This window comes from Sciurus vulgaris, assembly GCF_902686455.1.
Source record: "Sciurus vulgaris genome assembly, chromosome: 3".
NCBI lineage: Eukaryota > Metazoa > Chordata > Mammalia > Rodentia > Sciuridae > Sciurus > Sciurus vulgaris.
Genome location: NC_136463.1, coordinates 175,915,324 through 175,940,813, shown reverse-complemented (window position 1 = coordinate 175,940,813; position 25,490 = coordinate 175,915,324). Strand labels below are relative to the sequence as shown.

Genomic DNA, 25,490 nt, shown 5'->3' with positions numbered 1-25,490 from the left:
ATCTAGACACCAAGATGCAAAGAAAATACTAAAATAATTTAGGAACTTGAAATGCTTTACATCTAAGCAGTAATGAACCACTCACAAAGCACAGTTTTGCTATTCATGGAAGCAGAAACAAAAATGGTAAAGAGCCTCATTAAGCCTACGATAGCTTGCACTTTTATTTTAGAGAGAAAATTGCATTATCAAGCCTATAAAAGTTTTAGCATTTTACTCTTAAACATAATCCACATATATTACCTGCATTCTTTTTCTAATGTATAAAAACACTTTTCAAAGAAAAAAGGGTAGAAATAGTATTTTAGACCATAACATTTTTAGGTGTTTGTCTGTTTGGTTTTGAGTTTTTTTTACAAGTTAGGGCCAAGTTATTATTGGTTAACTAAGCTGATTTATAGATGTACGAAATTTTTATTTGGTCATTTTATTTCCATTTGTTCACTATTAATCAATATCTCAAAAAAGGCCTGACAATTTCTTGGTAGGTCTGATACTATAAACAGTGAATATACACATGTATTTCAAAACAGGCTGTTTTTTTAATAGAAAAATAGGAGCTCAATTGGAGCTATTAAAATAATTCTGTTCAAGACATTTTCTCTTAGGGAAACAAATTAACAATCTAAGATATTCCTCCTGAAAAATGACAATTTTGAAGAGACTCAGTTATGATTTAAAACAATATATTTTAGTTTTCCAGTATAAATTACACAGTTAATGACTGTGTATAACTGAGTGTATTTGTGTGTATGTATAGATTAGTGTATACATATATATGTATATATGTATATATATGAACTTTCTGTTCATTTTTATTAAATCTAGATCCTTTGACACCTTCAGAATCAACTCAAGAGCTACATGCCTCAGGTAAATAATGACATTTTATATTACAGTATCCAGTCATTTAGTAATGTTGATGAGTAAAGAGAATACAAATCTCCAGCTTTCAGGTACTAACAAATAGGCTTATATTTAATATCAATCAGATCAAAATATTAAAAACATTTACTGAGCTTTTTATCTTGTCATAGATAATTTACTGATTCCCTAACATAATTCTTTCATATTTTACTCTCCAGAAGTTGATATTTTTCAATTTCCCAAAACATTAGAAATCTTCTTAGTGTGAATAATAAATAAAATTCATATATTTTATATAAATATATTATACATGCTTATTCATTGTAACTGATTTTATATAATATCATACACTACATTATTATTAACTATAGTCACCATGCTGTACATTTGATGTCCACAATTTATTCATCTTATAGCTAAGTTTATATCCTTTAACCAAAATTCCATTTCTCTCAATCCCTACCTCCTGTAACTGCTTTTCTACTTTCTGTTTCTATGAGTTTAACTTTTTTAAGAATCTACATCTAAGGGAGCTCATGCAGTGTATTCATGTCTGGCTGAAGTCACTCAGCATTATGTCCTCCAGCTCCGCCCCATTACAAACGGCAGAATGTTCCTTCCTTTTCTAAGACTGAATAATGCTACCTTGTATTTTCTTTATCCACCCATCTGCAGATGGACATGTAAGTTGCTTTCATATCTTGACTACCTTGAAGAACACTCAGACAAACATGGGGGTGCAGATATTTCTTCAAAATGCTGATTTCACATCAAAAAGACTAAAGATGGCAGGTGCTGGTGAAGGCCTGTAGAGAAAAGGGAACCCCGTGGCTGGTGGTAGGAATGTAAATTAGTACAACCATGAAGGAAAACAGCATGAAATTCCTTAAAAAAATAAAAATAAGCCAGGTCCGGTGGCACAGACCTGTAACCCCAGCAGCTCAGGAGGCTGAGTCAGGAAGATCTCAAGTTCAAAGCCAGAAATGCAAATGGCAAGAGAACCTAAATGCCAGCTAAGGGACTTGAACTTAGCAAGGCCCTAAGCAACTTAATGAGAACCTCTCTCTAAATAAAATATTAAAAGGGCTATGAATGCAGTTCAGTTGTTAAGTACCCCTGGGTATGGTCTCTAGTACCCTTGTACCAAATAAATAAATAATAAATAAATAAATAAATAAATAAATAAATAAATGATCGATGGACCATATGACTCAGCCATCCCCTTACTGAGTATGTGTCCAAAGAAAATAAAATCAGCAGACCAAAGAGCCTTCTGTACTCCCATGTTTACTGCAGCAAGGAAATGGAAACAACCTGTGTCCATCAGTTGATGAGTGGATAAAGACAGTGGTTGGGCAGGTTGTCCTTTTCCTGTTGGCTGTTTGTATGTCTCCTTTAGGAAACTTCTATCCAGGCCCCTGCCCATTTTTTTTTAATCAGGTTGTTTTTTTGCTCTTGGGTCAGGTGAGTTCCTTCTGCATGCGCCCCTGCTCAGGTGTATGTTCTGTGTGGTCTCCCAATCTACGGTGGCCTTTTCGCTTTGTTTCCTTTGCTTCTGAGAAACTTGTTCCCTGTGCTTTTTGGTCATGTTCATAAAATCATCGTCCATACCAGCATCAAGAAGTCTTTTCCCTGTGTTTTCTCACAGGAGGTGATACAACCACTATTAATAGTTGCACTTATGAAACATGAGGGACAATTCTGAATCCATCTGTTATTACTGGAAATTTTAACATGTTTTTCTCCTAATTCATGCTTATAATTTTGCAGACCCTGTTGGCTTTCCTCTCTCCTTGCCCCTCACATCTTTCAGCCAACTTGTCCTGATTGTACTTCGGCTGCTCAGTTCCTACTGCCCAGCCCAGGCCCCACATCTCCTCACCTGTCCCTCCTCTGTGTGCCTCTCCCCCGACATCTCCCTTCTGTCTACTTCATTTACATCCTGTCGCTATCTCACTAAGTCCACAGAGCACAAGTCTCATCAGGCCACTGAACTCCAAGCCGGGCTTTAGTGTCTTAACCTTTCCTACAGGAATGCAAATGGCAAAGGGACCTAAATACCAGCGAAGGGGTTTGAACTTAAGTTTCTCTGTTATCTAACCCCAACCCCTCTCTCAGGCCTCTTTTGGTGACTGTGCCAACTGGACCCCATATACCTGTGCCCCCTTAGTTCCTGTGCCTGCAGAATTTTATACCATCAAAAACCCTAACCCTTCTTCTTCCATCCGCCTGTCTGACCTCTGCTGCCTCCACTGTACCTCCAAATTCTAAGAATCCTCAAGGTCCACCTCAGCATATCCATTTCTACATTTCCTGATCCTTAGAGGCAGAAACGTTTTTTTCTTTTTCTCACGCATGTAAACATGCCATTTTAATGACATGGCGGGCTAGCTTGTGTTTGCATTTGTGTTTCTGTGCACAGAACATTCCCTACCTCACTGAAGGCCCCTGGATGACAGACACATCTCATCTCTGTGGCAAGACTATTCTGACTATTCCCCAATACCACCTACCAGAGGCACGCATTGATAGTAGTTGCCTGATATATCATTTGCAATTATAGAGTGATTATTTGATTTTCAAAAACATGTTTTGTTTTCTATCCTAATGAAGATATGCCTGAATATTCAGTCACGAACGAATTTTGCCGCAAACACTTCTTAATTGGGATTCTGCTCCGAGAAGTTGGCTTTGCCCTGCAGGAAGACCAGGATATCAGGCACTTAGCTTTAGCTGTCTTAAAAAATCTAATGGCTAAGCATTCATTTGATGATCGATACAGAGAACCAGTAAGTGGTCTTCCTTTCTACTCTAAACACCATTTAATGGCTCACTGCATTAAATGCATATCAGGCCTATAAGCCTATTGATTTTTATGTGAATCATCTCTTCTGGCTACCTTTTCACCTAGAGAAAGCAAGCCCAGATAGCAAGTTTATACATGCCCCTGTATGGTATGCTTCTGGACAATATGCCAAGGATTTACCTGAAGGACCTGTATCCTTTTACTGTCAATACATCTAATCAGGTAAGTTTGCATAACATTTCAAATGTCTGTATTAACCAAGATTTGTCCTTTTCCTATTTATGCCCTGGATAACTCAGTTCCTCCTGTGAGTAAATCAGCAATTAAACAATTCGTGCCAGGTCTTCACATCAACGTCAGTTGTTTCAGACTGGCCACTTCAGGCTTCCACCTGGTCCCTCCCTTCGGCTTGGCGTTTCCACTTTCGTCTGTTCTCTGCGCTTCTTCCCAGTTTCCACAGCTCCTGTGTTGCCTTCCTGCCTGTCCTCAGTGTACATCTTTCTCCCACTACTTTCCGCACTGTCTTTATGTTCCCTGGCCTCAGTGTAGCCAAGAGCCTTATTCAGAGTCACAGCCTGAGAGTGGCCTCTCACAGTCCCTCCCCCACTGAAACATCATTGTGGCTCCTCAACCACCCGCAGGAGACCCACTGTCTGGGTTAAGTCCAGATGAGCAACACACTGCTGAATCCCGAAGCAATGGAGTATATTCCCATCTAGACGGCCTCAGGCCTGTAGAAGAGTTTTGAGTAGGGGACCTTGTTCAAATCCCAGCAATGCCAGTTACTATCAGTGTGACCTTCCATAAGTTATCCAGCTTCTTTAAGCCTCCATTTCCTAATTGTAAATAGGATAAAATACCTACCTCATGGATCCTTATGAGGATTAATTTGCACAATAAAAAAAAAAAATTGGTTATAAAGCACAAATCTCATCAGGCCACTGAACACACAACCTTATTTAAATACTTATTTAAAAGCTGGTTATTAATAATAACAACTTCCACATAAACTAACCCATGATAATAATGCCATATAATCTATAATGTAACCCATTTTGTCCATATCTAAAAGATTATTTCTACTACATCTTTAAAAAATTCACACAAGAAAATCAAATTGTCTCTAAGAGTATGCTTACTGCCCACTTTGGTAGAAAACCTTTGTTGGAACATAAAAGATCAAATTAAATATCACTTAGCTGGAAGTATAATGGAGAAGAAGCATAGGGATTGACAATGTTGAAATAGCTCAGTTGCCATTAATCTCTTCTGTGCTCTGAAAACAGGGGTCTAGAGATGACCTGAGCACCAATGGAGGATTTCAAACTCAGACATCTATGAAACACGCAACCTCTGTGGATACATCATTTTCTAAGGATGTTCTAAATTCCATAGCAGGTACTTGAAACCTGAGAACACTTCTGTTTAATGCTCATCCATTCTTACATTGTATATCATTGTGTTTTGTACCCAATCCATAATTCATGCACATTGTATCTATGGCATTTAAACAATCAAAGGCCCTTTTTACATATTTCTTTGAATGCCATTCAGTGACTTCTACTTCTAAGTGTCATTTTTACTTGGCTTAAGGAACAATCTGATCAGCTGTTATCAAATTACTTCATTCTGGAAAGTCTTTAAGTTTTCATTGCAGACTCTTTTAAAACATAATAGCTCTTCAACTTCAAAGATTATTTTTAAGAACTATCTTGGAAATGTCATTTTTAATTTTTCATAAACTGTCAAAAGTTGAAAACTCTTTTCCCTAAATTCTCTTTATGAGCTTTTACTAAAACATTTTTAAAACGAGAGCTAGATTTCTTTAAAAAGCATTTTAAGAGATCAAAAGAATAAGCTTTATTTTATGTCTTTCCATTTATAATGGTTCAAATTTTCCTCAACAACCATTGTAATAAGAATTAAAGTGTTGCATATCTCTAATGCCAATCTAGACTCTGTTTCACAACACAGCAGCCACCTCAGAGTCAACTGGTTTTGGTTCTTCGTTATTTTTTTGTTTGGGTTTTTTTTTTTTTTTTTTTTTCTGCTTTTTCTTTTTCTTTTTTTTTTTTTTTTTATCTTTGTCTTTTTGTGCCCATCCATCTCATTCCCATGTGTGTGCTGTGGCTTATGTTTACAGCATTTTCATCAATAGCTATTTCTACAGTAAACCATGCTGATTCCAGAGCTTCCTTAGCAAGTCTTGACTCCAACCCAAGCACCACAGAGAAGAGTAGTGAGAAGACTGACAACTGTGAAAAGGTACCCCTCCCTCCCTTGCTTCTCAGCCGGCAGAACTTGGAGGCAGGGAGACTTTCTCCTGCTCCATCCTTATTGGTTCTTTTCCTCCCAGATCCCAAGACCCTTGTCTTTGATTGGGTCAACGCTTCGATTTGACAAGTTAGATCAAGCAGAAACACGGAGTCTTCTTATGTGCTTTCTTCACATCATGAAAACAATTTCAGATGGTAAAGAGAACTCTTTCAAATTAGGTTTAAAAAAAAAAAAGCAAAGAAAGAAAACTTGGTATTGCAAAGAGCTTCACACTCTGCACCTTTCCCTCTAGACACTCTGATCGCCTACTGGCAGAGGGCACCCAGTCCAGAGGTGTCCGACTTCTTCAGCATCTTGGAGTAAGTTTTAGAGATCATTAGATAACACTTTCTTCTAGAACTTTCAAAATAGCTCACTGTTCCACCCATCATTCCAAGAACCTTTTTGATAAATTATCTATCAAGAATACTACACAGAATATTTAAAGAAAATATCAGATTTTTCTTTCAGTATACCAAGATGTGAATAGTTATTTATAAATAAGAGTATGAATAATTAGAATGCAACTTTTCTTTCCTTTCTAGTGTTTGTCTTCAAAATTTCAGATACCTTGGAAAACGCAATATAATAAGGTAATAATTTTAAATTCCAATAGGTTAATGTGGTTTTTGAAAAAACATTATGGCATATATTAACATATCAAGTTACATTGATAAATGTATGTTAGAAATTATAATGTGCAAATAAGGATTGTTAAGTTGACTTCACATTAGACATAGAAGTTCGAAGATTGCCCTTTCTTCATAATAGCTCTAGGAATAAAGTTTTCTAAGGAGAAAAACATAAAACCACACATTTATCAGTGGATACTTCATTTCGTGTATCTTCTGAACGAATTAATCTATCATTACATAGTAAAACTTAGAAAATACCTATTTAAGAAAATATTTCCAATAAACTAAAAACAATTGTCATTTTCTCATAAACTACAAAAAACATCCACAGCACCCCAATTTCCTACTTCCAGAAGAAACTCAAATTTTACTTTCCACTTGTTCAAAGCATATTAAATTTTGTTAGTAATCACTTTGCCAGCTGTCATTGTGTTTTTTTAAATAAGTTATAAAAGTTGAATCTTTATTAAAACTTCAGTTTTTCTTGCAGAAAAATTGCTGCTGCATTTAAATTTGTGCAGTCCACCCAGAACAACGGAACTCTCAAAGGATCCAATCCTTCCTGCCAGACATCAGGGCTCTTGTCCCAATGGTAACATCACATTTGCTTGGTATTTAAAAATTACTCACATGAGCGTATATGTGTATATTTTTGTATGTATGCATATGTGAGGGATGGATACACACACATCTATGTATTTCAGGCCAAATGTAGATCTATAAATTACTCTGTAAATTTATATAAAGAAGCTACTCAGATGCCTCTTTGTCTGGCCCACTTAGTTCTTTTCACAACCAAAGAACTAAGGATTATGCCTTATTTGTGTGCACTTAGAGCACAATGCCTTGAATAGAATGAGCTTTAATGAGAATTTCAATTTAATTGGACCTGAAAGATACACATAATTCCAATGAATGCTTCTTTTAATGCTTGTTAATCTCCTAGTGACAAAGCAAAATTCGAGATCATGTCTTCCTATTTTTTTCAGCAATTACAATATTTTAGCAATATTATTAAAGCCAGCGTTGTTTTTTAAAAGAGTCAAAGACAATAAGAAAGCATTCAAGGCCCATAAACTCCCTTAGACTCCCTAGCCATTAGACAGATTTTTCTAGCATATAGGACCTGCAGTCACCCTTCATTAGCACACCTGATGGGAGACATTTGCCCTGAAATTCTACCTCAGAGTTTCTCTAGGGCTAATAAATAAGAAATGCTTCCTAAAATTTCCCCAGTTTGATTTATTTTTCCCAGAGGTAGCATAATAATATATAATATGAATATTTTAGAAAGAGCGTTAGAAGGAAATGTGAGAGGGGTAGCTAGTCAATAAATCATAGAATAAATTTTGCCACCATCCATGGGGACCCCTTGAAATTGCCCTCTGGTGAGAAAGTAAATTTTAAAAAATGTAATGGGTGTGTTTGCAAATGGTGATAGATCAGTAAAGAATTGCTCTCCAGGCTCAATAATAATAGTAATCCATTTGAGGCGGCTGCAATTCTGTAGATGTTTGGTAGGCTAGATTTCAGGCTCCTCCTGAAACAGCTGGACAGGGCCCTCGCCCTGCTGCCCCTCAATCTAGAAAGGAGGGCTTCTTCTCTACAAGTTCGGAATGAAGTAGACTCCAAACCTGGAATAAGCCAGTCATGAAGGTTCAAGCCATAGAGCACCAAACAGATTATTCCTTGTAGAGTCAGGAACAACTAAGATTTCCTGGACTACTAAAAGCCAAAGTTAGGTCTCCTGGACCTTGACCAATCCAGAACCTTTGATTTAGCCAGAATCAAGTAGCCTTGAAGAGTATTACAGAGAAAGCCATAGCCTTTTGTGGGGCATACACGGGTATCTGCCATTGTCTGCTTCCCTTATATAAGTGTTTATAAGTAGTTTGTATGACAGCTAATAGCCCAAGAATTATCAGCCTGTTCCTTGGCCAAATCATACACTCAGAAGCAGCAAGTGTTCCTAATTCCACGAAGACACTGCCTGATTTTCCCTTTTGAAAGTGTCGTGGGGCATTGGAGGAAAGGCTCTGTAGACCACTGTCACCCCTTCAAGCCCAAGGATCCTCAGATGTCTACCTCCCCCACAACTGTCACATGTCAACTCCCCCACAATGGTCATGACCCAGCAGATGACAAGTATGAAGAAATTCCAAATACAAAAACCAGAAAGCAAGGGTTTTTGTAGAGGAGATTTTTACCTCTTTAAAAACAATGTGATAACTCTAAGCTATATAATCTTGTAGCTTCTGATGCCCACCACTTTGCCTTCCTTAGCCAACTCAACATTCATGGAATCCCATGATTTTAGTAAATAACAAGGAATGTGCTTGAACAGGTTTGAGCATCTGTTATTCTATGCACTATCAATCTGAATACTGTTTTGGATTAAATCCATTTCTACAAAAGTATTTAGAAGTCACTTTCATCATGTTGCTTTTAATTAATGTTTTTAATAGAAAGACTTCTTTTTTCTATATGTGACTCACTCTGAAATATTTGAATAAACATTTGGATATAACACCCCCACATGCTCTTAACCACATTTCTCATTTTGTTTTCAGGATGCACACCACCTCTAGTCATGAAGGACATAAGCAGCACAGATCACAAACTTTACCTATAATTCGAGGCAAAAATGCACTTTCTAACCCTAAACTTTTGCAGATGTTAGACAACACCATGACCAGTAAGTAAACCAAAAGTAATAGAAACAAAATGGTTGCTGGTTGTTCTCTAGGTACCTGGAATAATAATGTTTGAGAAATGGAAGGGATTTTGTTGTGCCAGGAAATCCACATTTTAAGATCTGTGACAGCCTTGGAAATGTTTCTTGGAGAAAAGAAGCACCAGGGAATGATTTTAAAGATGTAGTGCCCTTATGGGAAAGAAAGGGGGAAAGCAAGACTCTCAATATGATATGCTCAGGACAGCTTTCCTGGAAACAAGTGACTTTTTGTATTGTGAGGGTTGCAGAGGCCTCTCTCAACCAGGTTGTTAGTGATGATTCTGAAAGAAGAGGATGATGCTGTTCATGTCTCAAGCAAGAAGCATGATTTCTTGAATACAGAGATGCACACACTCCAGTGTCAATGAGGAGGAAACAGAGCTTGGTGTCTTGCAGCATGTAAACGGTAGCGATTGTGGGCGTGCATCAACAGTGCTTTTATTAAAGCTGTATGTTTTAACCTGTGAATACACTTTGTGCTTTACTGAGGGGGCTATTTGTGCAGACTGTCCCATGAGACCATAGTTAATAGTGGGTCTGTTAGCCCAAAAGCATAAACCTTAAAACAGCCTGATTACCAAAGAAATATGACTCCATCAGGGGCTGAATCAATGGGAAAGAACTAAGAAAGGATGGAAATCCTGCAGCAGACATAGGCAAAGGGCACAAAAACTAAAGACTCCATCTGCTGTTTCTTAATTCAACCATTAAAGAAAATGAACAAACAAAAGCACTTTGATTTAATAAATTATTAATCGAGGTACCGATAAACACTGGATACACTGTCATGGGAGAAAATCCTTCATAAGGTACAAAGATTTGTCTTAGACCTGCACACATGTTTTCATTTTGTATCTTGCAGGCAACTCCAATGAAATAGACATCGTGCACCACGTAGACACGGAGGCCAACGTGGCTACAGAGGTCTGCCTCACTATCCTCGACCTGCTCTCTCTCTTCACGCACGTTCACCAGGTGAACACACACACAGCATTTTCTGCAGAATAATTAAATAGGAGGTAGAGAAGTCATTCAAGGTCAAGGTCATGTTTTGAAGATGATGTATGAAATCAATCAACCTTACAGAAATCAATCTACATGTGAGGGGAGAGCATATTAATGATGAGATTCAGATTTTATCACAAGCTGACCAATACTTTCTTGCTATGCAGACTTTTGTCCAGTCATAGCCTTTCTTCCTAATTTCCTTGGTTTGCTGTCAGGCAAGTGAGGCTAAATGAGAAAGTGACTTTATCTACTTTTTCAACAGAAATGGGAAAGACAAATGGTGCTTTGTAGTAGATTTACAACTAGATTAAAAAAAAAAAAACCTGATTTACTAATTTTGAGCATATTTCGTGTGCTTATTTGCCATTTGTATTTCTTGGATGAAATGAAATCACTATATACCTACTTAAACTGCTAAGGTTAACAAGACTGACCTTGCCAGGTTTTGCAAAGAGGTAGAGAAACCATAACTCTCATTCACTGATTGTGGGAATGCAAATGGAAAGGACACTTTGAAAAACAGTGTGGCAGTTTTGTAGAAAGTTATTCACATATCCATCATGTGACCAACTATTCCAATGCTAGGTACTTCTCCCAGATCATCAGGATAAATAAAAGTGTGTGTCTACACAAAGCTTTGCATTTGCTAGATACACCTAGCAGCTTTATTTTTAACATTTTTAATTAGTGCATTATAGTTATAGTGGGGTTCATTTTGGCAGAATCCTACATGCATGGAATTTAATTTGCTCCATTCAGTCCCCAGTTCTTTGCTGTCTTTCTCCACCTCCCTACCCCTCCTCTATTTTACTGGTTCTCCTCCTATTTTTTTGTTATTTTTTGAATTGGTGCTTTATAAATATACATAAAGATGGAATTTGCTGTGGTACCTTCATATACGTATGTAGCATACCTTGGTCAATTTCATTCCACAGTTTCTCCCTTTTCCAGTCCCTCCTCCCTCCCTTTCAACCACCTTCTTCTACAGTACTGATCTCCCTTCTATTTTCATTGAATCCCCTACCTTTTCTCTTTTTCTTTTTTCACTCTGGCTTCCATATATAAGAGAAAAGATTCAACCCTTGACTTTCTGAGTCTGGCTCATTTCACTTTTCATGATGTTCTCCATTTCTATTCGTTTACTAGCAAATGCCAAAATTCCACTGTTCTTTATGGCTGAGTAAAACTCCATTTTGTATATACGCTGCATTTGCTTTATCCATTCATATGTCGAAGGGCACCTAGGTTGGTTCCATAGCGTAGTTATTGTGAATTGAGCTGCTATAAACTTTGATGTGGCTGTGTCACCGTAGTATGCTTATTTTAGTGCTTTTGGATTGGTGCCAAGGAGCAGGATAGCTGGATCATGTGGTGATTCTATTCCTAGTCCTTTGAGGAATCTCCATCCTGCTTCCAAAGTGGTTGTACTAATTCTTAGTTCCAGCAACAGTGTACAAAGTGTATCTTTTCCCCCCACATCCTAGCCAACATTTATTGTTACTTGTATTCTTGATGATTGCCTTTCTAACTACAGTGAGATGAAATCTCAGCACAATTTTGATTTGCATTTCCCTCATTGCTAGGGATGTTGAACATGTTTTCATATATGTGTTGGCCATTTGTATTTCTCTTTTAAGAATGTCTGCTAAGTGCTTTTGCCCATTTGTTGATTAGGTAATTGGGAGTTTTTAGGTAATTAAGTTTTTTGAGTTCTTTATATATTTTGGATATCAATGCCTTCTCTGCAGAGTAACTGACAAAGACTTTCTTCCTGTAGGTTTTCTCTTCATGCTCTTAATCGTTTCCTTTGCTGTGTAGAAGCTTTTTTAATTTGATGTTATCTTGGTTTTATTTCCTGAGCTTCAGGGGTCTCTTTAAGGAAGCTGGTGCTTGTACTAATAGGTTGGAGTGTTGAGCCTATGTTTTCTTCTCGCGGTTGCAAACTTTCTGATCTAATTCCTGGGTCTTTGATTCACTTTGAGTTGGCTTTTGTGCAGGGTGAAAGATAGGGATCTACATTAGAACCCAAATATATGTCAATAGGTGGACGAATTTTGAAAATTATGATATACCCATACAATAGACTGCTGAACAAAAGCAGTAAAAAGCAAGAAACTACTGATACAGGCTACAACATGGATTAAGCTTAAGAATCCAAACCAAAGCGAGAGAGAGAGAGAGAGAAAGAGAGAAAGAGAGAGAGAGAGAGAGAGAGAGAAAGAAAGAGAGAGAAAGAGAATATATTATATTATTCAATTTATATAAAATTTTAGAAAATGCAAATGATAGAAACAGAAGATTAGTGATTGCTCAAGGATGTGGAGGAGGTGGGAGAAAGGGATTACCAAAAATAATGTTTTAAAACTTTTGAAAGTGATGTTCATTATCTTTACTGTGGTGACAATTTCAGAGCATATACCAATGTCAAACTCATCCAATTGAACACTTTGAATATGTGCACTTTATTGTATGCCAGTTATACTTCCACAATGCTGTATTTGTAATATAACCACATGAGCTACAGACCCCAGCTAGCACATTAAGGATGGATCCAGAAGTTGAATCCGTTGAATAAACTTTCTACATCCTACAGCAAGATTTCATCCAGAAAACCTTGTTTTCAGGTGCTAGGAGTCTATTCTGATTATTGCTCAGTGGAAATGTTGCTCAAATCTCATGTTTGAAAGGCCTTCCCTGTGCCCACAAGGACCTGGCTATCTGTGACTCACCTTCTATCTCTTCCCTGATTATGCCCCACCCACGATGCCAGCTATTCTGTTCCTTCTCCACCTTGAACTCAGAAGCTCTCCTGCAACTCAGGTCTTGTGCCAGCTGCTCCCCCCGCCCCCCCGAAAGCCCTCCAAGCTGTCTGAGATAGGTTCTTTCAGCTCATATATCCATTCACCCGTTAAAGACATCTGTGCTGATCACCCTATCACAGTAATCCCATCCCCAAAGCACTGACTTTCTATCAAACCATCCTGCTGTCTTACCTCACTCAGTCATATTTTTCCATCACTGCTTCGTAAGTTTCACTGAAAACATGAACCGTGTCTTTTACTCAGTGTATTTTTTCCAGCACCCAGAACTGTGTCTGCCATATGGTAGGTTAACAGTAAATATTTTGAAGAAATCCAAGCGTTCTTTCACTTACACTAAATAACATCTGTGCTGAATTTCCAGAGACAACTCCAACAAGCTGACTGTCAAAATTCATTGATGAAAAGGGTCTTCGACACCTACATGCTCTTTTTCCAAGTCAACCAGTCAGCCACAGCACTGAAGCACGTGTTTGCCTCTTTGAGACTGTTCGTATGCAAGGTAAGTGTCCTCCAGGTGCCGGGGAACACTCAGTTAAGGACGATAACAAACACATAATACTCTTTGCATCCCTCAGCGAGGCAGGAAGAAGGTTTGCTTCCTTCTATTTTGGTTTTACTAGACATGGATTCCTGGTCTCAAAATGAGTTGATATTCTGCCTGCATGAATAGTAAAAGGAAATAGAATTGTATCCAGTCACCAGTTCTTTGGGTTCTCAGTGCTTGTAACAGAAGTAAAATGCATTCCCTCAGGTGCCATATCAATGTCAAGTTCAAGATCCCACATTAAAGTAGATGCAGTCGCTGCCGTCAAGGACACATCACTGACACCTGTGGTTTTAATAATGCCCAGTGAACAGAGGACATTTCAGAGCTCTCGCTTGTGTATTTTGGGTTGTCATCATTACTGATGTAGAGAATAATTACATAGATTTTAACAAATAAAATTATATCCTTTGCACATGAAGTGAAAAAAAAAGGCATAGGTTAAAAAAAATTGGGGTTCTGTTCTAGGGAGTCTAAAAATATGGGAAGAATCGGAGCTAAAGGAAGGAGAGTGGCCCACTCTATCCGTTCTCGTTTCTCCAGTTTCCCTCGGCATTCTTTCAAGGGCCTGCTGACCTCTGTGGATCGTTCTGCTATGAAGTCCTGAAATGCTGTAACCACAGGTCGCGGTCAACTCAGATGGAAGCTTCAGCACTTCTATACTTCTTCATGAGGAAGAATTTTGAATTTAACAAGCAGAAGTCGATCGTCCGGTCCCACTTACAGGTAAGCGCCACCAGTTTTCATTAAGGCCCTCGCTCAGGCCATTGATGGTGGATAGAGCTCTTGCCTACCATGCACAAGGCTGGGTTCAGTCCCAGCACACACCCGCACACACGCACACACCCACGCACACACACCTCTCGCGCACACACGTGTTTCAGCAGTAACTGAAGCCTCCTGTCCCAAGGCAACCAGTTACCAACTCCTCCCCCAGATCCTCCGCAGGGCCCATTACCCTCAGTTCTGTTCTATAGGAGGAGCACAGGCAGGCAGAAATCAGCACAGCCCATATCTACACTTGTACCCTTGTGCTTTCCTTTCTTCGGCCAGGAAATACAATCTCCTGGTATAGACACCTGAGCAAACCATTGCTAGTGATGGAAGACCAAACACGACAAATTCCAGATGCATAAATGTCTTTCTTTGAGGCATCCCCAGATTCCTGCCACTTTCCGCAGGCACTTATGTTTGGAAGGAAAAGCCCTGGATACCATAGTGACCTGGAGGGTATTCGACCTACAGAAACTGACACTTAAATCCAATCCAGTGAATTTCTTTAAAGGTGCTATTTTGCATTTTGCTTCAGGGGGCTCATTTTTCTTTTGTCTTCCAGCTCATCAAAGCAGTAAGCCAGTTAATAGCTGATGCCGGAATTGGGGGTTCTCGGTTTCAACATTCCCTCGCCATCACCAATAACTTTGCCAACGGAGACAAGCAGATGAAAGTAAGGAGTGCTTTGTGGACTTCTTCTAAAGAATCCAGAATAAGCCGAAGAGGATTCTTTTTGTGAGATAGCAAAATCATAAACAAATTAATTCTGCATTTTGTTTATTGAGACTTTGAGCATTTATATTGTATTTACTTAATGGAATTGATAGCTCTTATATTTTCAACACACTATTCATTAAATAGAATTTCCAAGATATATTGAAAGGTGTATTACAAGAATATTTACCAGAAATATCGTGATTCACTCAGAACCCCATTCTTGGGCAAATACAGCTTATCATTCTATTAGTGCTAATAGAAAGACTTTTTCCTTCAATTATTATAGGGGTAGAGCCAACTTCCATCATGACTAGATTCGTACATTAAAATAATACTTTCAGATACTCCTCCCCAACTGCTTCTCCTTTGCCCCTTTCTTGATCTCTCAGTTCAGTCTTCTCTGTTCACTTTATTACAGGTAGATCTCCCGGGGGGATTGCTCTCAGAAACCATGAGCACGTTGATAGTGCTCATGAGTGGGAAGGGCACTCCTGTGATAATACCAGTTAAAGACCCAGCGCAGAATCTCTTTGATCCAATCTTGTATCATATGCCAATCACAGTGGCCTGGGGGGATCAAAGAATATGATTGACCAGGCCAGTGCCATGTGCCACCCACGGTGCCAATGAATGAAATCAGATATTTTCAAATCACGTGAGCCTATCAGGGATGACAGGATCTCAAGGGCTATCAGATACTATTCCAGAAGGAGGTAAGCTAGAAGACCAAAGAAGAGTCTCCTGCAATTCTCAGCTTCAAATGTGTACATATAACCACAATCACAACACATAGAATTTGCACACGTAGAATGCAAACATTTGTGAACAACACACAGACTACACCAAACCGTGATGCCAAGTAGCCCAGGGCATGACTTGAAGGAAGTTAACTTGGAAGCTCTAAACAGGTAATGACCCAGGTGCTCTCTTTTCCAAAGAACAGCAATTTCCCAGCAGAGGTGAAAGACCTGACTAAGCGTATCCGGACTGTTTTGATGGCGACGGCTCAGATGAAGGAACACGAGAAGGACCCTGAGATGCTGGTGGACCTCCAGTACAGCCTGGCAAATTCCTACGCGAGCACCCCGGAACTACGAAGGACCTGGCTGGAAAGCATGGCCAAGATTCACGCAAGGAATGGAGACCTGTCTGAGGTGACCCACGAAGGCCGGTTCCCTCACTGCCCACAGTGTCCTGTTATCAGGACGACTCAATTTTCACGTACAACATGGATCATGAAATGTCACCATACATTTCCACGAACCTGTATATGACTCCACTATATTTGTGGCTAACAAGCTAGCGTGTAGGATTCAAGAATGCCCAGCTCCAAATAGATGACATCTAATAAGCCAGCTCAGTGGGGCAACCACGTGTGAAATGCAATGGGGAGCTGAATGCTCACACCCTGAGGCGAGGAGGGAGGTGGTGAGGAGGTCTGGAAGTTAAGGGTCATAAAAATTAATGCTCCCTTTTAAAACTCCTCCCCTGCAATTGCATTTGAAGGGGGCAGCTTGCTACTACAGTGAGAGAGCTCAGGCAGAGGAACTCAGTCCCTCGTTGCTGCGAGTCCCCACTGGCCATGGAAGAATACAATTCTGGTCTGGGGGTAACTGACCTGTGACACCAGGTCACACTGTCCGGTCAAGTGCTAACCTGTGAGGCTGCCATTTCAAAGGCAATAAAAATGAGAACAGGGGCCATCACTGGAGGTAGAAAAACTTAGAAGGCAGATTATTTTTATTTTTCAATTTATGTCCAGTTACCACAGTTTATAGTCTTAGTAAGAAAAGGGACCTGTGGATTTAAAAAAAAAAAAAAGCCAGGCTTAGACCTTAAGGTAGGAAGGAAGTGTTGTAGAAAAATTGTTCAGGCCAGCTCCTTTACCTTTCAAACTCCTACAGGAAAAACAAACAAAAAATTCCCAAATAGTCGTTTAATTCTTGATGGTGAAATTTTCAGAAATCCAATTGATTCTTACTGTCAATGCTGTCATATGTAGTATTCCTCTACATGACATATTTTGGTGTGGAATATGGAAGATTAGTCCTAGCAGGATAAAGAGTAAGATCCGTCCTCGGAAACCTTGGTTTCTTTCTTGTCACAGGCTGCTATGTGTTACATCCATATCGCTGCCCTTATCGCAGAGTACCTGAAAAGAAAAGGTAAGATGGCCACGTGAAGGGGGGTCCAAACACATAAGAACGGAGCTAAAGATTAATTCATTAATTTTGCATTATATTAACCTCAGTTACATTTTATTAACAGTCACTTTCACAGATGTTTCTTATCATGATGCACTATAAAATTTTAACTATCTTTCCACTAGTGTACCTATTTTATGTACAGGAAGGCTAACTGAATGATCAGCTTATTCATCCAAAATGAGAGTATTTCATTAAAGTTTGTTGGGGCTGGGGTTGTGGCTCAGTGGTAGTGCACTCACCTAGCAGCGCAAGGCCCTGGGTTCAATCCTCAGTACCACATAAAAATTTTTAAAAATAAAGGTATCGTGTCCACCTACAACTAAAAGATATATTTGAAAAAAATAGTTTGTAGTTTCATAAGCTTGTATTAACAAAAACATGGTCTAACGCCATCTTGCACTACCATAGGTTACTGGAAAATGGAAAAGATTTGCACACCATCCCTGCTCCCAGAGGATACCCACCCCTGCGATAGTAATCCATTACTAACAACTCCTGGTGGAGGAAGTGAGTGATCTAACTATGCTTATTCACCCCCATGCAGAGGAAATCAAGCTGCTGCCTCAATTTTATTTTATTGAAAACTTTTTCAATGTATTCTCAAAGCAAAACATATCTCAGACCTGCAGGATTTACTCTGCAAAAATGTTAAGTTACTACTGTTCAGAAATCCTATTCACAACTTAGAAGTTAGATTTCTGAAAAAAATTCTCAGCAAACAGAATTTTGAATTGAGTGTTAGCCAACATTTAGGATTATGAGTTATGGTCATATCTGGGTACCAATCTGCCTGCTGGTTGGCCATTAGAATTTTATTTAGAAATTGATAGTTTGATTAATATTCAAGAGAAATCTATTTTAATTTGTAAATGTAATAAAAACTTGATTCCAAGTAAAAGACACAAAAACAGATATGTACATATAGTATATATGTAGGAGTTCATAATCAGCATGTTCCAGTTCATTTTTTAAAAGTATAAACTGTCAATTTATAACATATAATTTGCAGCATGGATTTCCTTTAATTAAAGATATTCCATCTATAATGTCTGATAAAATATAACAAAAGTTAAAGACATTACTTTTATTAAAAAGTAGTTAGCACATTTAATCTATATTCTCTTGGAAAAGTTTGTTCAAACCCAAAGTTTATGGACTAAAATCTATTTGATAACACTATCTTAACTTGCAATCTTCAGTGGAAAAGCTCAATGTTATGAACACTAGAAATATATCTGAGGATGTTAATATCAAAATACCTAAACAAAATGTAAATGAACTTTAGTTGCAATATTTCAGAAATACTTTATCCCTTAATCTTTTAAATATTAGTATATTTTCTAAAAGGTCACAATAGATTTTGCATAAAACATATTTGAACCAAATGACCAAAATGAACTGTGAGATAGTGAGGTGGCTTCTTTAAGGTCCTTGAAAAAGAGACCTGTCATCATAGCCCATATTCACCCTGAAATTCAGGCATCTTCTTGATTATTTCCATGCTTTCTATTTAGCTCATGTACAGGCAGATTATTAAAAATAGTATATTTTTATTTAACATGCACTTCCTGCCCATCTATTTTTACATAATCAGAAACCATAAAGTTCCAGAAAAAAAACTGCTTCAAATTATAACTAAAAATTAATTGGAGAAAACTGATGAAACCAGGTATCCGTTTGAGAAGTTATGGAAATTTATGTGCCTAAAAATTGGGTGCATATGTAATATGAAAACATTTTTAAATGCTCACCTCAGACCTATGGTGATATTAAAATATAATATACTCACTGGCAAAAAAGGATATATTTATTAGTAATCTTCAAGGAAAAGTGATCACTAGGGATGCACTGAAATGTATTCCTGTCCATCAGGTATCCGAAGCTCATGGACTTGTATGTGAAGTTTCTAATATGCCTTTAAGGTTGCAATGTTTCTGAGTCAGAGAAATAAAGTGTCCCCTCCCTACAATGTGCACACGATAAAGACACAGGTGATGACAGGCAACTGCATAAGTCACAGCTGCCTCGGGCTTATTAATGATCATGGTCCTTCGAGAACTGTGTTGTGGCGTTTCCTTCTACCGTCAGTTCTCTTGTATTTTAATATATGCACAGTCATGAAAAGTAGGAAAGTCAAATTTTTAAAACCAAGGTTTGGATCATGATGATCATTACTAGCATGTTTGGGGAATGAACTTAGTTGCATGTCTTATGAGCTGATTGGTAACAATGGAATCATTTCCGAAGTGTCACCCATAGCTGGGAAAGCACTTGCTCCGTAGAAGGCTCGGTGCTAAGCCATGTATGTCGTCGCCATGTCTCCGTTCGTCATCAGTGACACCTATGACTGGGTGCCTTTATCACTTCCTATTCATGGATAAGAAAGGCAAGAGAAGCAAAGTAACCCACTTGCAATGCTTACAGTTTGGCTTGCCACAGAGCCAATGTTCCAAGGCTGTCTGTGACCCTAACCGGTCACTTTCCCCATCAGTCACACAGGATTTCTCCTCTGGGAACAGTGCTCATTATCATCTAGATATCACATATGCTCTCTTTTAATCTTCTTTAGGACTTTTTAAAAGTTAGTGGCCAGGTTAGTAGGAAGATGTAGGAAGGTTTCTAGATAATGCAAAAGAGGGAAACCTAGTGAGTCTTGAGCGTCGTCTTTACAATTCATGGAATGCACCAGGTCTTTTCTCAAGTATTAGTGTTTTAATCCTTGCAACATCCTTTGAAATCGATATTAAGGTCTCCAGTTTAACAAGAGGGAACAGGCTCAGAGAAGCTAAATAAATCAGAACTGGTAGCTGTAAGCAACTACATCTACCTACAAATTCTGTTTTCTTCAAAACTCCATGCTGGTTCTTCATAGACAATGTGCCACCAGAAAATGATACAAAAATTATAAAGGGGAATCACTGGTTGACTAGCAGACAGTATTTATCAATGATCACAATCTAACCATCTTGTCGATTATGTGAATTGTAAAATACTACCACTTGTAACATCCTGAAGAAAGTCATTATCTTTTCCCAACAAGATTTGATTCAAATAATAATGTCTCCTTTTGCTTGTTTGTCCCAAGGCATGTTCTCTATGGGATGGCCAGCTTTTCTGAGCATTACACCAAATATTAAAGAAGAAGGGGCAATGAAAGAAGATTCAGGAATGCAAGATACTCCATACAATGAGGTTAGACTATCATGATCTAATGCATAGTACTTAAATAAAAATATGCTCTGAATTGAAATGTTAAGCAAATAGAGGGAAAGGAGCTTATTCAGAAGTCAGACAGAGTTGCTGTATATTTAGTATGCACTAAAAAGATTATTTACAAATGCAATTCATCAAAAGCCTCACGGGTTTCTTCAGAAAAACCTACAGACATGCAAACTGGTTATTTTTCATTAACAAATGAAATTACTAGGAATTACTTAACAATTTGGCAAAGAAAATAGAGTTCTCCCTATCAAGTAATAAAATATTCCACATGCCAATTTTTTATCTTAATAATATACGGGTGAGAAGAAAGGATACAAAATGTAAATTTGGGGGGTGGATTTTGATTAAATTTTACATGTGGTTCTATATTGATTTAGTACATATTGTAAGAAAAAAACAGTAAATGCAAATGCATATTAAGCATTTCAAATAATGCTTACAAACTTTTTCTTAAGACACTGTTGGAAACATTCCAACAATATTATGCATTTGTTTTAGAGCTTATGTAATTTGATTTAGTTGGACATTTATTAATTAATAACCACTACTCTATGTGAGACATTGAGTTAAGGATTAGGAAACAAAGACAAATAAGGCACAATTCCTGCACTTATAGAATTTACAATCTTGCTGAAGCATTCTTCAGGAGAGGGAGTGGCCAGCCAGAAACAGATGCCCAAGAATGATAAATGTAGACATCATATCTGGTTGCGATGAAAAGAAGAACAATTTTTGACATGAAAGTGATCGGAACATGGATGAATAGGACATAAATAAAAGTTCTGGATATTTTCACATGGAATATTGACATTCAGTAGGACCCAAAGGTGTCAAATGAGAAGAAAATTCTTGTAAGAGCAGCACAAAGACAGGCAAAAATGCAGAAAAAGAGAAAGTATTCAGAGAATGGAGCAGAATAGTTTGGTATAGGCAAAGCGCAAAGTCAGTGTCTGCGGGTTGAGACATGAAGGGGGACAGTGGAGCCTAAGAGTGGAGCTCCTGGAAGTCTAGGCTGGGGAGTTTGGACCGGATTCCCTCAGAGGTTTATGGCGTTCCATTGCCAGATTCACCTCTTAGAGAGGAAGATTACCCCAGAGCAGCAGTTGGAGAGAGACTACACAGATTTGCTGGAAAACTACTGTAGGGATCTGGGCATGAAGGAAGAGTGGTGTGATCGAAGTCGGTGACAGGGACAACAGACAGAACTAGAAAGGACAGGAGGCATCCCATAGATTTAAATTAGCACATCAGGTGCACAAGTCAGGTGGTCACAGTGAGGGAAGGGAAGACTTCGAGATGACTGCGCGATGTTCTGCTGGGTTGTCAACATCAATGACAGCCATCAGGAATCCCACTAGGAAAAATCTTGATAACGCAGTCGTTTTGAAACCAAGAGTCAGGGATGAGCACAACTTGAATCCCGTAAACTCTCATCCTGACGGGGGGGATTGCAGAACATCCTGGTGGAGCAGCTGTACATGTCTGTGGAGTTTCTCTGGAAGTCTGAGCGGTATGAACTCATTGCTGACGTCAACAAGCCCATCATTGCTGTCTTCGAGAAGCAACGAGACTTCAAGGTACGCATCTTAGAAGCTAGTGAAAACACCCTACCTGAAGTTGGTAAATTTCTTACCGTTTTCTAAACTAAGAACGCCCCTCTTTTGATGCCAGCCTCGTCTTCATGAAACCCTTTGATTTGTGGTTTCAGAAATTGTCAGATCTCTACTATGACATTCACCGGTCATACCTAAAGGTGGCAGAGGTGGTGAACTCAGAGAAGCGGCTATTTGGTCGCTACTACCGTGTGGCATTTTATGGGCAGGTAAGTTCACTAGAGGCGGCACGGTCTCTGAATTCTGTTGAATAGTGGGGTGTCGTCTTCATAGGACCTCTGACTACATGTGCAGTGCATTGTGGGGTGGGGCGCTGGGTGTATCTGAGTGTTTCTCTGAATGGGAGCGTCTACGTGCTTATCCACGGGCACGTACCAAACTGGGGGGGCGGGGGGGAATGGACAGAGAAATCCTTAAGATTTAATACCAGTTAAGCTAAAAACAGTGATGTCCCACTTCTTGGATATAAAGGATGCTGACTTGCCCAGCATTCTCTTCCTTCCACTTCACCCCAGAATATCTAACCACAAGTTTATGTCATAGATTAAAGTGAAATCAAATTGGAACACAACTTAAGAAATGACCTTCAGAGCATTCTAGGAAATAAAAGGCTCCCAGGGGCTCCACCCTGCCAAACCTTCCACTTCTCGATCACGTGATTTCTTCTCCCCTGCTCTCCTGTTACCAGTGTTTCCAAGCAGAACATCCTGTGGCCCTTTTGTTCTGTGTTGCAGGTCGATGTCCTTTGAAGGCTGTTTTTTTCTCAATGTATTGTACAAGTAATGACAAGATGGAAAATACTCGCTAGCCATGGCATTGGCCTGAAAGTGAACGTATTACACATTAATGGTACATACCTATCTCCTCATGGCAGGACTTTAAGTGAAATAGACCCAGGCGCCATCCTGCTTCTTTTTGGGAAGGCTCACGACCTTCTTCTGTTTCAGCAGTGTATTTCAGACTGCTGACCTGCAGACACACGTGCCATCCCTGGCTTTCACAGTTTGCAATAACTCACACTTCCCGCTTTCCTCCCCCATTCCCGCCATGAAGGGCTTCTGCAACATAATGTCTTTTTCTCTTCAGAATCCCTTAAGGCCACGGCTGGAGCTAAATCCAGCGCAATTGTGCTAGATCATTTCCCATGGAAGTCTCCTGAAAAGTCTCTATTTTCCTCATCACCAAACTAACATCTGAGTTCATGAGAATGGATTGTCCCTACCTGGTGAGAAGTATCAATGAGTGGCCACTTAAGCAGCTCATCAGCTTCACCCTTCCTGGCTCTCTCCTTTCCCAGCAGCATCAGGAGCGTGGAGACATGGAAAATCTAGTGGCTGAGAACACAGTCCACAGGAAATAGCAAGATTCAGATATTTAGGAGGAGTCTATGGAAAGAAATCTGAACTATCTGTAGTACAATTGTCTTTGGAGAAGAGAGAAGCATGAGACTCTCAGGGAGAGGAGAGGGAAAGGTAGCTAGGAAGCCATGAAGAAAATATGCAATGTGTGGCCTTGGTGAACCATTAGCAAGAAAAATGGCAGAAAAACCCTATCAGGAAGGGCATATGGGAGTTGAGGAATTGAAGGGAAAAGACAGGGTTTCGAGGGAGATGGCTACAGACTAACTGAGCATTCGAGAAGTGGGACACAGGATGGGTGTTGGCCTAACCGAAGTACAACTGCTGTCCTTCCTGACCTTGGCAATGAAAGAGTAGTGAACCACCTCTGAGACCCTGGTCATGAACACCAGATTAGAATCTGATGGTTTCTCCAACAACTAAGATACAGTCGAACAGGTAGAAACAAATCGTGCTGCTTTCCAACTAGTTTTTAATGCAGATGTTTACTCTTTTCTTCTTTTGGTCTTGATTGTTCCAGGCCGTGGTAAGTTCGCCTCCTCTCTCCACATTTGCATGCTCTAATAATCCTCACACTTCCCTCTGTCTGGTTTTACTGAAACTTAACTTTTTTGTGCAAATTCATATCTGGCTCAAAGGGAAAGATAACCCTGCTCCCATTCATTTTGGAGTCATCCCAAATTTCGTAAACTAAATTGTGTTTATTTTGGTTATCTGAATTACAAAAATGTATCCTTTCTTTTTCCATATATTCTCTATTTCCACAAAGATAGAGATTGTGTTCTAAAAGAATTACACACACACACACACACACACACACACACACACAAATATGAACCACATATTTTAAACAGATGTAAAGGAGACTTAGTATTGGAAGTAGCCTGCTTATTTCAGGCCATGAATTACAGCTAATTAAGATGAAGGTGGTTAGAATTTCAGAAACTGGAGTGATGGCTAAGGATGGGCACCTTCCCTAAAGTCCTGAAAGAACCTTTGCCCTTTTCCAAAGAGTATCTTGGACAGATGGGGCTCTACTTGGTGGTAAGATCTGAGCATCGTTAGTGGTATCATTCTCAAACACAGAAACTGAACAGGGAAATAAATCTTTATCTAATAAGTAAAGTCTCCAGAGATGTAGAGATAAGTGAGGTAAGAGATTTGAAAAACAAGCAAAGGCAGAAATAACCTTCCAGTGCCTAGAGATCTTGAGGAGAATTATCTTTGCGTGATTTTGTGCCACACGAAGTCACCCATGAACTCATTTTTCTACCTACAAAAATGACAGCTTCTCTGATTTGCCATATATTGTCCATTAAACTGAAAAAAAGTTATTCGCTATCCACACATTGTCCCCATACAGCTCACTTGTCTAGCACATACTTTTTTGTAATTCTTTAAATTCCTTCCAACCTCCATGCCATATGGGTATTTTCTACCTTCATTTATAAATTTGGGGCCATGAGTCCTTAACTCACCTACTAAAAGATACTTGAAATTCCCTGTACTAAATAGAGTGGGCCATGGGGAAGGACTGGGACAGCTACTTTCAAATGACCTTACTTTGTTCTTTTTTCAGATTCCTTAGTAATGCATGCTGATTGTGTGCCTGACTTGTTTTCTAAATGCTGCCAGTAATCTCAATTGTCTTTTACAAAAAATTTCATTCCAAGCTTAAAAGGCAAAGTGTTTTCTTAAATGTACAGACGTGAGTACATGCCTAACATAACTAAGCATGGCTCTCCAAGCTGAAAACCCCAGCCCTCGAAATAAGGAGACCCAGTGGAGGCCGTCCTGAGAAGCAGAACTCAGAGCCTCAGTCTGCACTGTGCAGAGGGTATTCAAATGTTCATCCCAAGACGCCAAA

General features: G+C 39.0%; 1 protein-coding gene across 1 annotated transcript in view; it reads left to right on the top strand.

Moving 5' to 3' along the window:
- The window catches only part of LOC306657530 (dedicator of cytokinesis protein 10-like), a 134,430-nt gene that overhangs the window by 94,555 nt on the left and 14,385 nt on the right, over positions 1-25,490 (top strand). Inside the window, 20 exon segments of the mRNA XM_079133631.1 lie at positions 829-873; positions 3,481-3,656; positions 3,779-3,895; positions 4,960-5,071; positions 5,817-5,938; positions 6,030-6,144; positions 6,243-6,309; positions 6,535-6,582; positions 7,115-7,216; positions 9,195-9,319; positions 10,221-10,333; positions 13,550-13,687; positions 14,276-14,458; positions 15,069-15,179; positions 16,162-16,377; positions 17,331-17,388; positions 17,839-17,937; positions 20,516-20,622; positions 22,107-22,229; positions 22,361-22,474. Of these exon segments, the coding sequence (XP_078989757.1) occupies positions 829-873; positions 3,481-3,656; positions 3,779-3,895; positions 4,960-5,071; positions 5,817-5,938; positions 6,030-6,144; positions 6,243-6,309; positions 6,535-6,582; positions 7,115-7,216; positions 9,195-9,319; positions 10,221-10,333; positions 13,550-13,687; positions 14,276-14,458; positions 15,069-15,179; positions 16,162-16,377; positions 17,331-17,388; positions 17,839-17,937; positions 20,516-20,622; positions 22,107-22,229; positions 22,361-22,474 (2,291 nt within the window).